Source organism: Urocampus carinirostris, chromosome 10 (assembly GCF_059441175.1).
Source record: "Urocampus carinirostris isolate Australia breed hairy pipefish chromosome 10, RoL_Ucar_1.0, whole genome shotgun sequence".
Taxonomy (NCBI): domain Eukaryota; kingdom Metazoa; phylum Chordata; class Actinopteri; order Syngnathiformes; family Syngnathidae; genus Urocampus; species Urocampus carinirostris.
The window spans coordinates 40082742-40099970 of NC_142358.1; the positions used below are offsets into that span (position 1 = coordinate 40082742).

Here is a 17229-nt window from a genome sequence, read left to right on the forward strand (position 1 = left end):
AAATGAGGAACAGATGGGTGGAAAACGGGTGAAAAAAGCAGGACGGATGGGAGTCAGAGTCAAAATGCTTGCTTTCTAGAAACAGAGGTTCGCTGACGGACAGGCGAGTGAAAGGACTGAGTTTAAGTAGGACGGGGAACCAATCAGGAAGCCTGCAGCGGCTGGCCCTAAACGAGCGGGCACAGATCAAATTAATCAGTCATCATGACAAATAGGACAAAGGGCTATAAGTTTTGAAAGCATTTTTGAATTAACAAGTTGTCATGATATTACTATGTTGTTTCTGTTACTATTATTTTATTGCCAAGTTGTTATATTTAGAGGTAGAATAAAAAACATCTGCCTGGTATAAGAGAACTGGGTGAATGAGATATATAAATTATTGGGTAATTTGAAAATAATCAATAACATATTGATCATGTACAAAAGGACACTGTTCATGTGAATGCTTTCTCATGCATGTTAGAATTTAATTTTCATAGACAATCACAATGACCATTCAGTGCTGAGACATTTTCAGAACCATTCTGCAGGTGTTCTTAACAACCTACCTGGTACCCCCTTGCTTAAAAATGGTTTCTCATTATTGTATAGTAATTTCTATGGCTTTTGGAAAAAAGTACAAACGTGTCTAATGCTTGATCTAGTGGACGTGGAGAGACAAACGGGGACAGCATCAGCCATGTAAAATTCCAATAACGCTTATGCAAAACAAACTGGCAACCAGTGCCAAAGGCCATCCTATGGATTCAATGACCTTCATTAGAGTGACAGAGAGCCAATAGTATCAACTGGAAGCAAAAAACTTGAGAGTTGTTAGGATGGGTTCTAGCCAAAGAAAAACTCCAGGCACATCTGTCAGTAACCGCTATAGCTGATTTTTGATCTTTGCACGGATAACTAGTCCATGAAACTGTATTTCACCTGTGCCCGCTCATTTGGCGCCAACCGCAGCGGTTTCTGATTGGCTCCCTGTCACTATTCGAACCCAGTCCTGTCAGTCCCCTGTTGTCAATCCGTCTGCAAACCTCTGTTGATACAAGGCAATCCTTTTTTGACCCTGACTCTCGCCTGTCACGTTTTTTTGCTCCTGTCTGTCTCCGGCTTCGACCTGTTTTGATCCTGACTACGTTTACTCTCCCGTTCTGGCTTACGACCCGTTTCTGACCCCGACCACGCCTTGCTCTCCTAGTCCCGGCTACCGACCCATTTCTGACCCCGACTACGTTTTTGCTCTCCTGTCCTGGCGATCGACCTGTTTTTCCGTCCCTGCCACCGCCATCGCCGGCTACGGAAGGTCCACTTTCGTATTCGGATCACAATCCGGTTGCGAGAGCGACTTGCTTACCGCGTCCAGCGAGCATCAGATCGCGGGCGCTACCACTCCTCTTTCTTTCAATAAAACATAATTACGCGACTGGGTCTACCCTGTGTGCTGGTCGCGACAGAAACACTATCCGAAATGCTGAACATAAACCTATTGGCAATCGGGGCCAATTTCTATTTACACGGTTCTCCGCTCCTGACATTAGAATGAATGAATGAACATTAAAATAAAAACAGAACAAAAACAAGTCAACAACAAAATAATATTACAATATATGTTCGAAAAGGGGTAATCGGAAGCAAATGCTTATATTCCCTACCCCTTCATCTTCCCTATTAAACACACCAATTATAAAACAACAATTGTAATAATAATAATAATAATAACAGTTATGCTATAACAATAGCCACAATAACACAAGTTAACCATAGTTCTAGACGCACTATTCCCAATCTCTCGTATCACTCATACCCAATTTTCTTCATCTCTGTGTTCCGCCAGGAATGTTTTTTTCGTATTTAAATTTGAACAAGTGAATAGTTGGACATTGTTTGATCTCGTCTTGCAAACCGTTTTAAAGTTTGACTCCACACACAGACACACACATACTTTTCCTGGTGGTTCTCACCTTTGGGATCATGAATTCACTACAGCCCCTTAAGTTATAATTTTCTTCTTTCCGAATGAATAATTTATGGATGTTTTCTGGCACTATGTTTTTGTTGACCTTAAATAGCAGTTGTGCAGTGAAAAATTTGACTAAATCATACAATTTTAATCATTTGGACTGCAAGAATAAAATATTAGTATGATCTCGATATCCTACCCTGTGGTTCTAATTGCAAGTTTTGGGAAAAAAAAGAAAAAAAAACAATCTCTTGCATTTCTAATTCCCTTTCAGACTAACAAGGCTTCGGCTGAGGGCGATCTCCAGGGGGCCAACGCAGCATCCCGCCAAGCCCTGTGGCTTTCCGTGCTCTCCATCGTGTTTGGGATCGTCACCTACACGTGTGCAATCGCCGTCCTCATTTCCTACCTGTCTGCTAAGCCGCCATAAAAATAAATCAATAAGCTGTGAATGCTGTTCAGCAGCGTAACAAAAAAGGAACTTGTGCACACGCAATCAACAGATACTTGTAAAATAATCACAGTTAGGCATCTGCTCTTTTACCATTGACCGTATTCAATTGATCCATCACTAAGATCCACCTAACTTAAAGCTACTAGACATACAGGGATTAGTTACATCTTGAATATTTTATCGGTTACAGATCTCAACCATTGTATCTATTCCTAGTGGAAATGCGCTTGGTTTATCCACCTGCAGGTCCCTACCGCCCTCTGGACTCTCGTTAGATGTACCAAAGTCAGAAAAATGCACTGTAGATATCATCCTCACGGTAAAACAAGGGCGTGGAAACAAACGTTTAAGAGAAGTGGATTTTGGTTGACCTCGCCGTGGGCTGGTGAAGTACTAATACCGTGCCACGACTCAATTGTTTTCGGGGGGGAGAAAAAACAAAGACGAGCGATGAAAATAATATGGAGGCCCCATGACATGGAGGGGGACGTTGCAACAATGTATTTATTCTATTTGCATAAAATTGTATTTTATCAAAACAAAATAGGCATAATATGTGCACAAAATACGAGTTTATGGATTGATTACATATTCCGTGAACAATTTGGATCTTAATAAACAACCGGAGCACATTTTTCTTAACCAACTGTCCAGGGATGACTCGTATTAGTCACATCGCAAGGCACTTTTAAGCTACTGTATGTATGTTTTGTGCACACTTTATACCTATTTTCTGAAGAGGAATTTGCATCTTATGGCCACAATTTTTCATTTTTGGCCAAGAACAATATACGTTAGAGGAAAGAGAGGAAAACGGAACGCATCATTCAAGAAACAAGATTACAGTCACATTCTCAAGTTTACATAGTACTGTTCCCTTGGTAACTATCTATACAAGCTAGCATCTTGTGTGCTTGAGTTAGCATCTCATGTAAAATTCGATAATCGCAAATTCATGGTCACATATAAGTGTATTGAGTGTATGTGATCCCTCAAACACTGCAAGATATTGCAATATGCTGGATTATAGAACAGCAAATCCCCAACTTTTGTGAATTCCCTATTTTCCTGTTCAAATTAGCCAGCGTTCTTTTTGGAATGCATTGAGGTGCCACAATACTGTAGTTTACATAAGCAATTGTTAAAAAGAAACAGGTTATTGTTATTTTACCATGTTATGAATGCCATATAGAAAAACTAATTATTTTAAGATATTTTTAAAGATCTTGGATTACTGTATTAAAAAGTTCATTCGAGCACAGTTTAAAGTAAATACAGTATAGGTCATTACCTTATTGTGGTGGAGGAGTTTGTGAGTCCCAATGATCCTAGGAGCTATGTTGTTGGGGGCTTTAAGCCCCTGGTGGGGTTACCCATGGCAAACAGGTGCTAGGCGAGGGGCCAGACAAAACGCAGATCAGAAGACCCTTTATGAAGACGGAGGACATTGGGCCACAATTTCCCTCGCCCGGACGCGAGTTACCGGGGCCCACATCTGGAGCCAGGCGTGGAGGTGGGGGCCTTTGCTCACGGGGTCCGGCCGGGCACAGCCCGAAGGGACGACGAGGGTCCCTCTTCCCATGTGCTCACCCCCTGTGGGAGGAGCCAAAGGGGTCGGGTGCGTAGAGAGCTGGGTGGCAGCCAAGGGAGGGGTCCTTGGCGCGACGACCCCCGGCTACAGAAACTGGCTTTTGGGACATGGAACGTTATGTCTCTGGCCGAGTTGGTGTGTGAGGTTTAGAAATTCCGACTAGATATAGTCAGACTCACCTCCACGCACGGCTTGGGCTCTGGTACCAGTCCTCTCGAGAGGGGTTGGACTCTCTTCCAATCTGGAGTTGCCCGTGGTGAGAAGCGCAGAGCCGGTGTGGGCATATTAATTGCTCCACGGCTCAGCGCCTGTACGTAGGGGTTCACCCCGGTAGACGAGAGGGTAGCCTCCCTCCGCTTTCAGGTGGGGGGACGGGTCCTGACCAGTGTTTCCTCTAAGCTGCGCGCATGCGCAATTGCGCACTGCTCGCACATTTTCATCGCACAAGAAAATCTAGCCGGCGCACAAAAATGAGGGCTCAAAATTACTAATTAAGAAGCGACTTAAGTCAAAGTTACAATGCATGAAGGTAAAAATACAAGGGTTCCCCTGACCTTGTGTCCTAAATGCGGTATTTTGAAGTTGAGTCAAAGTAGAACGAAGTTGAGTAAAGTTAGTAGAGTTTGTCGGGGAACCGGCTTCTTCGGCTCGGCTCACTAAAAGGAACCGGCTCTTTCGGGTCCTAAACGGCTCTTCAGGTTGTTTTTGCTTCTTTAATCCCAACATGACCAAATATTATGTAAAAAATTTGCACAAAATGACTTAACAGAAGGGGGGAATAGAACAAAAAAGAAAAAAATACCAAAATGAAAAAGTAGTGAAAAGCTGAGAAAAAAAGAAACAAAAGGAAGAGAAAAAAAAGAAGGAAAATTTTTAGAAAAAAGCCAGAAAAAAAAAGAAATAAAAATGTAGGAAAAAAGTAAATAGAGAACAAAAAGAAAAAAGTAACAGCTCGGACAAAATACACACAATGAGACTTTTTTTAAAGCAATTGAAAAAAAAAGTAGAAAAAAAACACGGAAGAAAGAAGAAAAAGTTTGTGTTGCATTCAAATAATTTCCAATTGTATCAAGTGAATCTTGTTGCCAACATTGTACTTCCACTAAAAATGTGATTAAGTACAGTTCTGTATCTTACAACCGACTAAATAAGCCCCCAAAAATGTTAATATTATGCGACAAAACATGTCAGGAAATAAAAAGAAATGGATATCTTGTGAAAGAGTAGTAAGAACAAACGACGTTTGTAGGCCGTACAACCTTTGCAATAGTACATGAGTCATTTCATTCAAAAGGGAAAAATAATTTTGCATCGCCGGAAACTCAGCAAAATGTAACTGGATGCCAAGTTTTGGACATGTTTAATAATTAATTCTCTTGCCACACTTGGGATTATGGTTGCTCACTGTTGTTTCAAGCGTTGCTCACCGACTTTGTGCGAATGCTCAGACCCGTAAGGAAAATTAGAGGGAACATTAGTCCTGACTGTTGTTTGTGCTTATGCACCAAACAGCAGTTCAGAGTACCCACCCTTTTTGGAGTGCTTGGAGGGTGTGCTCAAGAGTGCGCCCCTGGGGACTCCCTCATACTGCTGGGAGACTTCAACGCTAACGTGGGCAATGACAGTGAGACCTGGAGGGGCGTGATTGGGAAGAACGGCCCCCTCTGACCTAAACCCGAGTGGTGTATCGTTATAGAACTTCTGTACCCGCATGGTTTCTCTTAGGTCATTCGAACAATATTCTTATTTGAGGTTTGCTGTATCTAAATTGATAGTTTTTGAAGCATTTTGTTTACAAGTGACCACAATGTCTTTAAAGTAAGGTGCAGCGTATTGGAATTTTTCTAATTTGCTGCCTGTATGGCACACAAGCCCTGTGTAAAATCAATAAGCCATGTATGTATCTTTTGTTTTTCAAAAGAAAACAAATTAAGTATTTTGTTTGGACTAAAATTGGATCCTTTTGCCGATCTCAGTAACAAACAGGCATTGATAATCTCAGGTTTTAATCAAGACTACCCAACAGGCACAGGTGATTATCTCATCCAGACGAGTTACAAACATGCAATTTAGCATGTTTCACTTTCACGCAAGATGCTAACTCTTGTGCTCAGGTTAAATAATATAACATCACCCTGTTAGGACCTACTGTATCGAATTTCTTGCAGCATGAGAGAATATATTAGGACCATGAGAGATGGACACAAGTGCCAAAAGAGATGAAAGTTTGCAAAAAAGTGCTAAGCAATTCCTTCAGGAATTCCAGAAAGACAAAAAGATGTCCAGCATGAGTCCCTCACCTGACTTGGCTTGAGCTTCAGCGTGCCATTAACATAAGCCAGTGACTACTTTAAGGGAAAAGTCCGCATTTTCTATGTAGGTGTAGTTTTTCTATGATACCATGCGCCAATGATGATCAAAAATAGACAATAACTACAATAACTGTGTGTCAAGTTGTTGTCAAAACCCGATGATGTGATACCTCGTCAGCCTCTAACCTCCCATCGATCCTCCTGCTCCATCGTCTGAGCCCGAGTTGATTCGCCTTGGCCGGCCACTTCTTGTCAAGACTTGTGGACTTCCTTCTTGGCTCGCGGTCTTCTATTAGTATTCATGTAAATACAGTGAAAGGAAACCCAGTGAATTCTAATAAATAAAAATGCACTTCTGTTAAGTTGACTTGACTTTTGGGTATGTTTTGTTGCTTCTGCTCTCCGTGACAAAAAAGGGTAAATGATTTGCATTTAGAGATCGCTTTTCAAGTCACTGAAGAACTCCCAAATCGCTTTACAATGTGCTTCATACAAGAACAAACAGGTATTTTCTGCCCAGTTTTTTGCAAAAAAAAGGAAAAAAGAAGAGCCGAAAGAAAGAAAAAAGACAAAGCAAGAAAAAATAACAGGTAAAAAGGGAAGGAAAAAAAGGAAAAAAAGAACATTATCAATCCATTATCTAACGCTTGACAAAAATAGACAACAATTCATGCCACACCTAAGTCCAACCCGTGACTGATTGCATCTTAAGCACATTAGATAACCACTGTGCCACCCATAGACGGTGTTTTAATGATGTCACTTTGCATTCTGCTTAGATGTCAATTCAATGTCGTCACAATGAATTGTGTCAAACCTCTTGAAATACTGAACTATTTCAACACATTTGCTTCATTAGCATTGATCAAGTGGTGTCGTGACCAGTGTTCTTTCTAAGCTGCGCGCGTGCGCATTTGCGCAATGCTCGCACATTCTCTGCGCACAAGAAAATCTAGCCGGCGCACAAAAATGAGGGCTCAAAATTACTAATTAAGAAGCGACTTAAGTCAAAGTTACAGTGCATGAAGGTAAAAATTCACGGTTTCCCCTGACGTTGTGTCCTAAATGCGGTATTTTGAAGTCGAGTCAGAGTAGAACGAAGTTGAGTAAAGTTAGTAGAGTTGGTCGAGAACCGGCTTCTTTGGCTCGGCTCACTAAAAGGAACCGGCTCTTTCGGGTCCTAAAGGGCTCTTCAGGTTGTTTTTGCTTCTTTAATCCCAACATGACCAAATATTATGTAAAACCATACACAGAATGACTTAAAAGAAAGGGGGGAATAGAACAAAAAAGAAAAAAATACCAAAATGAAAAAGTAGTGAAAAGCTGAGAAAAAAAGAAAGAAAAGAAACGTAGGAAAAAAGTAAATAGAGAACAAAAAGAAAAAAGTAACAGCTCGGAAAAAGTAAACACAATGAGACTTTTTTATAGGAATTTAAAAAAAGAAGAAAAAAAAACACCGAAAAAGTAAGCAAATGTTTGTGTTGCATTCAAATAATTTCCAATGATATCAAGTGAATCTTGTTGCCAACATTGTACTTCCACTAAAAAATGTGATTAAATACAGTTCTGTATCTTACAACCGACTAAATAAGCCCCCAAAAATGTTAATATTATGCGACAAAATATATCAGGAAATAAAAAGAAATGGATATCTTGTGAAAGAACTGTAAGAACAAACGATGTTTTTTGGCCGTACAACCTTTGCAATAGTACATGAGTCAATTCATTCAAAAGAGAAAAATAATTTTGAATTGCTGGAAACTCAGCAAAATGTAACTTGATGTCAAGTTTTGGACATCTTTGATAATTAATTATCTTGCCACACTTGGGATTATGGTTGCTCACTGTTGTTTCAAGCGTTGCTCACCGACTTTGTGTGAAAGCTCAGACCCCTGGAAAATTACAGGGAACATTGTTCGTGACCCACCACACTGATTTGTGGCAAATGCTTCATAACACTGAACCATTTTGACACATTGCTTCATATTGATTCACTGATTCAGAAAGCTTCGGTTTCTCCATCACTAATTCACGGAAATGGGAGATAAGGTCTAGAAAACAACAGGTTCTTCGGCAATCGGAGGTAGGCTTTCTTTGGTGGGGGCAGAGAGATCAAACCGTTCAAATCAAATCACATCTGCCTTACACTCCTCCCCGAAGGGTCAGGGTTAAGTAAAAAAGTGTTGGATTTCATTTTTTAGTTATTATTTTACCCGCAATATTATTAGTTTTTCAAATGGTAACAAAAAGAACCAGTGATAATTGAAATACTTTGACCTTTTTACATGCCCAGGCATAATTTACAAATGAAAGCACTGTACACAGTACCTGTAAATCCATCCATCCATTATCTGCAGCGCTCATCCTCAGTAGGGTCGCGGGGGTGCTGGAGCCCATCCCAGCTATCTTCGGGCAGTGGGTAGGGGACACCCTGAACAGGTTGCCAGCCAGTCGCAGGGCACACAGGAACAGAAAATTCGCTCGATCACTCACACCTAGGGACAATTTGATAATGCATGTTTCTTGGAATGTGGGAGGAAACCGGAGTGCCCGGAGGAAACCCACGCAAGCACGGGGAGAATGAAATGAAATGATCTGCATTTATATAGCGCTTTTCAAGTCAAGACTTCCCAAAGCGCTTTACAGTGTGCTTCACATTTCCCAATAGCGGCCGTGCAGTCATGTAAGGCGCTAACCTGCTTATTGGGGGTATTAGGGGTTCAGTGTCTTACCCAAGGACACTTCGACAAGTAACACGGAGGAGCCGGGATTCGAACTGCGATCTCGATCCCAAGACGAGCACTCTACCTCCTGAGCCACCACCGCCCTGGGAGAACATGCAAACTCCACACAGGAAGGCTGGTAGCTGGATTTGAACCCATGACCTCAGAACTGTGCTGCACAAGCGCTAACCACTGCTCCGCTGTGCTGCCGGGACTGTAAATATTTATGTAAATATTATCAATGTCTACTCTCTTAGGTACTGTTCAGCCAGAATGCAGAACTAAATGCATAATTATCATGGCGCCAGAAGATTTCCTTGCTTTAGTCACCTTATTTTTACACAAAACAACTCACTTCTTTGGGTTAGTCTAAACATTTTGGGGTATTTATTTTGACCATAAGTACTTTTTCACCAAATATTAAAACATGTTTAACCCAACTGTTTTTTGAGTGTAACAATAGTACAGATCCCCGATAAGTACTGGCCATTGTAGAGTAATTGCATCATATTATAATTATTTCATTCTGAATCTAATTTGGTGGTTTTACACCCAAATTAATGTGACATGGCCTCATATTGTGTCTCGCATTCATCATTAAAGGTAGCTAAAAAGTAAAAAAAAAAAAAAAATCCCCCTCCTCAAAAAAGTCTCTATCTTATTTGGTCGCATCCCTCAGCCGAAGGATAGGGAAAAGGAGAATCATGGCTTGGTTTTGCCATGTTTCCTGGCTAGGAGGAGGCTGTGGCTCGACCTTCTTGGTTTGTCATTGTCCCCAGGCTGCATAAGCTGGTGAAGGGGCCAGGTTTACATATTTGGCCGAGGTGCCTATCCTGGAACAGATCCATTTTTCTTCATCTGGGAATAAATATACGCGCTGACATCTACAACATTAGCTCAGGGGGTAGGGCGCTCGACTTCAAGAGGTTTGCAGGTTCGATTCCTGGCTCCTCTGTGTTATATGTCCAAGTGTCCTTGTGCAAGACACTGAATCCCTAATGCCCCCAATGAGCAGGTAGGCGCCCTGCATGGCTGACTCCCTATTGGTGTGTGAGTGTGTGTGAATGGGTAAGTGTGAAGCACATTGTAAAGCGCTTTGGGAGGTCTTCATTGACTTGAAAAGCGCTATACAAATGTAGACCATTTACCATGATGAAAATCCGCGAAGCAGCAAGACCATGAAAGTTGAATCGCGTTATAACGAGGGTTTACTGTACCTCTTTATGGACTTTCATTTTTAGGTAACCAAGTGTTTATTGAGTTACTCGCTTAACTAAATAGAATTAATATTCCAGTGAGTATTGAAAACTGAAAGCGTTACATTTTGACATCAGCAAGAAGCATTGTGTTAGCAAATCGTTACCAGCTAAATGCTAACATTCAATTTCTATCATAAATATGCCCTTCACATCAAACTAGGTATTTACCTTCAACCACACACAAAAATCCGCTGTAGAATATTATACAGATATTATAAGAAAGACCCATTCGCTATATATTTTTTAAAAATATTGTGAAAAATGACTTACAATTCCGACGCTTTATTTTACTTCAGTTCTCTAAATTAAGTCTTTCTGAAAGTGTGCACCACACTGCCCCGGCGTGGTTCAAACGCGCACTGCTATCTGTATGAGAACCAGTTTAAAGCTTCAAATGTTAAAAGGACAGTGTGTAATATTGAGTGCCTCGTAGTAGTACAAAAAACGTTTTCGGAAAAAAAAACAACAACATTGATTTATTGCTAGCCAAAAGTACATGAACGTTTATACGAATGTTTTTTTTTTTTGTTTTTGTTTTTTAAATCATAGTTCAAGAAATTCGTATTTCTTGTACATAGTGGAATCCCTACTTAGGTCGCCGCCATGTTTGTCAAGTCAAGTTTATTTGTGACGCCCTTAATCACAGAGTCTCAAAGGGCTGCACAGACCACAGATTATTGCAAACCATACTATTATGACACCATCCCCTGATCTAAAGCCTACATGAGGGCAGGGAAAAACTCAAAAACCTCAAAATGTTAGTCTAGTCAAGTTTATTCATACATCCCTTATCACAAGGAGTCTCAAAGGACTACACAGACTATAGACTATTATGACACCATCCCCTGATCTAAAACCTACACGAGAGCAAGGAAAAACTCAAAAACCTCAAAATGTGAGTCAAGTTTATTTTTACACCCCTAATCACAAGGAGTCACAAATGACTACACAGATTATAGACTATTATGACACAATCACCCTGATCTAAAACCTACATGAGGGCAAGGAATAACTCAAAAACCTCAAGATGAAAAAAATGAAGAAACTTTGAAAAGAGACCGCACATAGGTACTTGTCGGTCATCTTGCAGCAAAGCTGTGCTCTGTCGCACTGTTTTTTAGTTTACATTAGACAATACAGTACCATCTAGTAGTCAAATATTAAACGCAGGGGATTTGAGGTATTAAATGATCTTAGTTCCAAAACACTTACCGAATATGATGAATTTAATTCCACCCATCTTTCTTATTTTCTTCCAAAAACACACAAAAAATGACACAGGTGACAGCGACGTGAACAGAGGCAAAATAAGCCCAATGTGGTTGAGGAATATTTTATTTGAAAAAATGGTCTTTGTGAGTAAAAAAAAAAAAAAAGGTCAATTAATTTTGGAGTAGCGCCGCCTGACGGACTCTCTGTAGAAGCTGAAGATCTTCTCTGAAGCCGCCTGACTGACAGCAATACACTGCTGCATCTATATACACACAACAGATGCGGGCACACACAAACACTCACATTGGCTGGTCACAATGAGATATGATGGTGTGGCCCTTGCAATTTCATACCTGTCAACCTGTACGTTTTTGCCGTACAAAGTACGTTTATCATGCATTTTAAGACGTGTACGACGTACAAGAGAATCTGTACGGAAAGACGCAAATTTGTCGATGATGGGTACCATCCGGTACACACCGACTATCACCAAACGGCAGCTCAATCGAGTCAAACAAGTTTGCCGTGGTCGCCTCTATCTCGGTTTTTTTCCCCTTGCAAACAGAGTGAGCCGTTTGATGCTACTGTGCGCATGTGTCTGCCGCCTGGGGATTTCCCATTATTCATCATTCAACATCGGATTTCGTGTTGTAGTTCTGTAGTGAAAGGAAGTCCGTCTCTTTTTAAAGAACCTTTTTTTTTGGCTCAACTCATTAAAGAGTGCTGTCTCTCAAACGGCTCACTTGCTTTGATGCATTACATTACGAATTATTATGTTGTATAAAGAAAATAAGAAAAAAAGGAAGTATAAATGGAGAAAATGAAAAAAAAGACAGGATTGTGGTTATCCCTTTAATCAGTATTTTACCAACAATTATCTAATGCAGAAAGTGAATTAATAATTTGAATAGGAACATTTATTGTGCGAATTAATTATATTTGCATGTATTTTTTCCTTCTTTGTGAACATCCAAGCTACTTCATTTTTGAACTTTTTTTTAAAAATAAACCTCATTCATGTCGGGCAACTCAGTATCTCACAACAAAATATTAATGAACAATATATATGATATAACAAAACACATGTACAATATAACATGTTAAACTACATAAATAAACACGTTTGAAGAAAAAAATATGGTGTAAGATTATTTTGTATTTTGTAAGGGGAAATACGACAGTAAGGGCATGGAGCCCTGGAGCTTGACAGGTATGCAATTTCTGTGGACCACCAAAATACGATACAGCATTTTACCAACCTCTTGCACTGAAAACGATCCTTTAGTCGAAGTCATCATCACTCGCCGCTCTTTGCTATCGATGGCGAAAGTCATCAGAGCTCGACTCTCCTGGTGAGGGCAAAGAGGCGATTATATTTCCTCACACTTACCTCAGTGTTAAACAGGGGCCAGGATGAAAGAACGAGGGGAGTGTCACTTGAGAACGCCACGAAATGTTCTAAAACTCCTGCTTACCGCTTCCTGAGCCGCGGTTGGGTCGGTAAGGATACTTCCGTCTGCGTGGATGGCGCAGGTGATGCCGCAGAACAGGCAACTCATAGGCAAGCCGGCGTCCATCATCGCCATGCAGGCGGCGTTCAAGAAGCACGACAGGAGCTGGACAGCGGCTTAAGGAAAAAACTCGCGCACATGTGTCTGTCTAACTGGTCAGTAGCCTGCTTGGGGCACCATGACTAGGAACAGAACTGCAATAGATGTAGTGTTCAGCAAGTGTATGACTACTCTATCTATCTATCTATCTATCTATCTATCTATCTATCTATCTATCTATCTATCTACCTTGGTCATATCCCTCAAGAGGGGTGACCGACAGCAAGACAAACACATACACGGGACTGTGAGTTCCAGCGAGATGAGGTGTTTTGAAGCCTCAGAGGTGATTATCATCTCTGGTCGGAGCGATGTTGATGATATGTGCTGGGGAACATTAGTTATTACAGTGTCCGAAATAATGTCTGCCCGGACGCCCGGGTGCAATTTTTTTTAGCTAATAAAACGTTTGATTCCAATTTCGAAATCTTCGTTCGTTTTACAATTTGCATACTCGGAAGCCAATCAGAAGCCTGCATTGAATAACTTTGTGCCTCCGGACTTTCCCGAGCGTTATAATATCGTGCATTCGCACATCATTTTCCAAAAAAGACGCACGGAGAACATAAGAATAATTGATAAGTTGTTAGGAATTGTTAAGATTTGTCAATTTAATAGCGCTCTTACTTGTGTTATTGCGGTAAGACGTTTTCCATTGTGTGACGTCATTACGCACGCACGATTTTTCGTTTTGCTAATTGTTGATCGCCATGTTGTATTGAATGGAACCGTGTTGTTGTTTGCTTGCTGTTGAGGAATAAATATGCTTAGAGGCTGAACCACAATGTCCTGCTTATCTTCACACGCATGAGGAAACTGCACAGTCTGACATGTCCTTACCAGGAATTAAGCCAAAACCTCAGCCCTAGAAGAAAGATTCAAAAGAAGCTAACAAAATTTATGATGCTACAAAACGTAAATGTACATTAAAAGCATCGTGGAAAGAAGAGTTCAGGTGGCTTGTAGCAGTCGAGGCAACGAAAACATTGCATGAATGGAGATGAATAAGTACAGGTACATACTGATGGCAAATGGAAAACAGCGGTGTCATATACATGCAATGCATGTTATAAGTAGATGTATAACAAACTTCATTTTAAAGTGTTGTTCTGTTATATATTCAAAATATCAATCCTTAATACTTTGCAACAATGGCTTTTTTTTGCGATTATTCGTCTTATTGTGTTTCAAGTTGTGATAAATGGGGCAGGCAACTTTATGGCTGGGCAGGAAACTTTTTAGAGTTGTCTGCCCTGGTGTGCGCTAACTTTCTCTCATGAGTTTCAGACACTGCTTATTAGCAGAAAAAGTGTATCAAAATAAAACCGAGAGTCGAAAACATGAAAGTGAAAGTGCTTTAGATTGGCCATGTGGGCAAAGGATACGGACCCATCATTATGGAGCTCCTGTATTACGAGCGTGAGGGATGAGCGAGGGTGAAAGGACAGCAACAGAGACGCCTCACAGCTTTCCCGAACACACTGCTCCTGGGCTCGCTCTTTCACACCTACAAGAGTAAATATCCTTACACAGAATCATGGCCAGCGTCATCAGAGTCAAAGCATCTATGCTTTTTATACCACACCCAAGAGATGGAGTCAGTAACTTATGACTCGCGAGTTGTATATGGCTCTTTGCATGAGTACATTCAATGTGGCTCTGTGGTAAAATGTTATTCAAGCAACCTCCTCTGTAGCGTTTCGATTATGGTATGCTTAATGTTGGGTTTGTTACTTGCATAGCCAGACCTACTCTGAAATTGAATTTGTTCAGTCCAGTATATAAAGGGCACAGTTGTACCTACAGCTCACAATCAAGGTCTTAATCCAACAGACCACATTTTCGCTCAAGAATACTTTATATAAAAGCTCATTAAATAATGTATGTTCACCGTTGAGACACTTTATGATGAAAAAAAAACCCACACACAACAAACTGTGAATACCCACAAACGGTAGCCAAGCACACAGAATAAATTGATTGAGAGTGAAAGGGGTGGGCGGAGCTATGCAACACACCACGCCCCTCTCTCCCACTGCGCTAAAGGGAAATACATCCATACTTTTCGTTTGCAGTTTTTTGACATACTTACAAAAGAGCTCTGCTTGCACCACATTATGAAACTATTTATTACGAAAAAATGAAAGTCAAAACGAGCCTCAATGACCTTAAGTAACAGTGGGAGGGAGACAGGTTTCAAGTGGTATATTTGTTGATATTGGACAATGGCTCCGAACATTATTACTATTGTCACACAGATAACTAAAAAGAGCTTTTGTCTAGAGAGCTTGTGTGGTAGTGGTTTTGACACATTTTGTCTCAAAATATATGGTATGGCGCTCTCACCCCACCCAAAAAAATTAATTTTGATTTTATGGCTCTTTGGGTTAAAAAGGTTCCCGACCCCTGCCTTAAGAGAACATGCAAAGTGTAACAGGCTAACACCAACTAACGGTGATCTCTAGCAGTGCAGCATGGCAAATACAACACAAAAAAGGGAGAATGGGCAGAACTCAGTTCTTACTTGGGAGCCCAACTTTGGGCTGTATGATCACCTCCAACGTTGCCCGGTCATAAATCTCCTTGCTGACTTTTACCTCTGCTGGCCCGTACACTGCAGCAAGAACACTGGTGTCGCCTTGAAACACAAGTTTTGTGAATTAAAAAGATGAACGGAATGGATAAACGATGGAATATTATTTGTGCAACAAGCTGCAGCACCAGTGCAACAATTAAGATGATAATCAGGTTTAAAAATAATGGAATGGTTTCAGATTTCAATCAGTTGTAATAATGGGGTCATACACCGGCACATTGCAAATAAGTTTTGGCGCTGTTGTAATAAATTTTGCTTCCTAAAGTTTAGTTGATATTACAACCAATTTAACCAAATAATACGATCACTTAAATGAGTCCTTCTTGAGGATTTCTCTTTCAGGTTTATAGGTTTAAAAACCATGCAGTATTAGACAATCGATACATGAAAGCTGTTTGTACAAAACCACAAGACAGTTCTACACAGTAGCCTCAAACTCACCTTAACATTCTGAACTGATTTACACAGAAAACTAGCTCAATGCTAAAGCTAAAGCACTAGATCGGAATTGTATTTCCGAATCGTTACCTTGTATGAACGAGGCCGATCCGTCAGGACGAGAAAGTAAATTTTGTTCGCAGCCAAACTCTCGCAGGGAAACTGTCTCGCTATACTTCTCCATCGTGTCGATACATGTGTGGTCGCGATTAAATGACGTCACATGTGTTTACTTGCTATTAGGTTGGGCGCGTAATGATTGCATCACATTAGCGTAATCTCACACGTTTGGCACTTCAGTGCGTCTCTTAGTGAAACAAAACTACTACGGATGTACATTTATTTTAAACTGCATTGCAGACCGTATAAACCACTGGAATAACTCTACTGTTTCAGACGATTCAAACCCAGAACTGTGGATGACTGGTTAGCAATGTCTGCATCACATTTCGCAGTTCCTGGGTTTAATTCCAACTACTGGCCTCCCTGTGAGGATTTTGGATGTACTACCCGTACATGTAGGTTGATTGGGGAGTCGAAATTGTCTCCGAAGTTTTAATGCGGAGAGATTGTCGCCTTTTGCCCTGCGATTGCCTGGCAACCAGGCTAGGGTGCCCACTTCCCAATGCCATATAGGTATAGGGTAGATTCGAGCACCCCTGCAGCCCTTTTTGAGGAGAACGAGTGGATGTTTTATTTGGATAAATTAGTAATTTTATGTATAATACACATACTGTGCAAAAACGTCTTTCACTTTTGTAACGCCAACAACACACTGGAAATAGTTGCTGGAAAAAAATTCTATTACATACTGAAGGATTTTAGACATTTGACTATAAAGGATTTTATACAATTGAATTACATTTAATGCAAAAGTTATTCACTGGCTGGGCTGTGGTGCGATGTCAGGGCACCCTGGTGGAAAATGTTGTTTACAGGAACGGCGGGAACGGGACGTAAGGCTGATAAGATAATCGGCACATCCAGACGCAGAAAGGCCCTGATGACATAGAAACGCTCGGTGTTGTTTTGAGTATTCCAGACATTGTGACGCTCTTCGACGAGATGGTGAAGCCTAGG

General features: G+C 40.8%; 2 protein-coding genes and 1 long non-coding RNA gene across 4 annotated transcripts in view; 1 reads left to right on the plus strand and 2 right to left on the minus strand.

Moving 5' to 3' along the window:
• The window catches only part of tmem91 (transmembrane protein 91), a 34507-nt gene extending 27823 nt beyond the window's left edge, over nt 1-6684 (plus strand). For both annotated transcript variants that reach the window (XM_088345701.1, XM_088345702.1), the window contains exon 5: nt 2229-6684. In XM_088345701.1, coding sequence (XP_088201827.1) covers nt 2229-2384 — 156 coding nt within the window. In that variant the 3' untranslated portion in view covers nt 2385-6684. The remainder of the gene's footprint in view (nt 1-2228) is intronic.
• LOC148358932 (uncharacterized) lies at nt 5994-10637 on the minus strand. Its single transcript, XR_015851528.1, has 3 exons — nt 10564-10637; nt 8640-8806; nt 5994-6600 (listed from the first exon to the last, which is right to left on the minus strand). It is a non-coding gene; the product is annotated as an uncharacterized LOC148358932 (long non-coding RNA).
• Nucleotides 10638-11610: 973 nt separating this feature from the next.
• On the minus strand, nt 11611-16376 carry exosc5 (exosome component 5). The gene is made up of 6 exons (XM_088345618.1): nt 16240-16376; nt 15640-15753; nt 14501-14622; nt 12981-13121; nt 12765-12854; nt 11611-11767 (listed from the first exon to the last, which is right to left on the minus strand). The coding sequence occupies exons 1-6, from the start codon at nt 16331-16333 to the stop codon at nt 11672-11674; spliced, it is 657 nt and encodes a 218-aa protein (XP_088201744.1). The 5' UTR covers nt 16334-16376; the 3' UTR covers nt 11611-11671.
• Between the last annotated feature and the right edge of the window lie 853 nt (nt 16377-17229).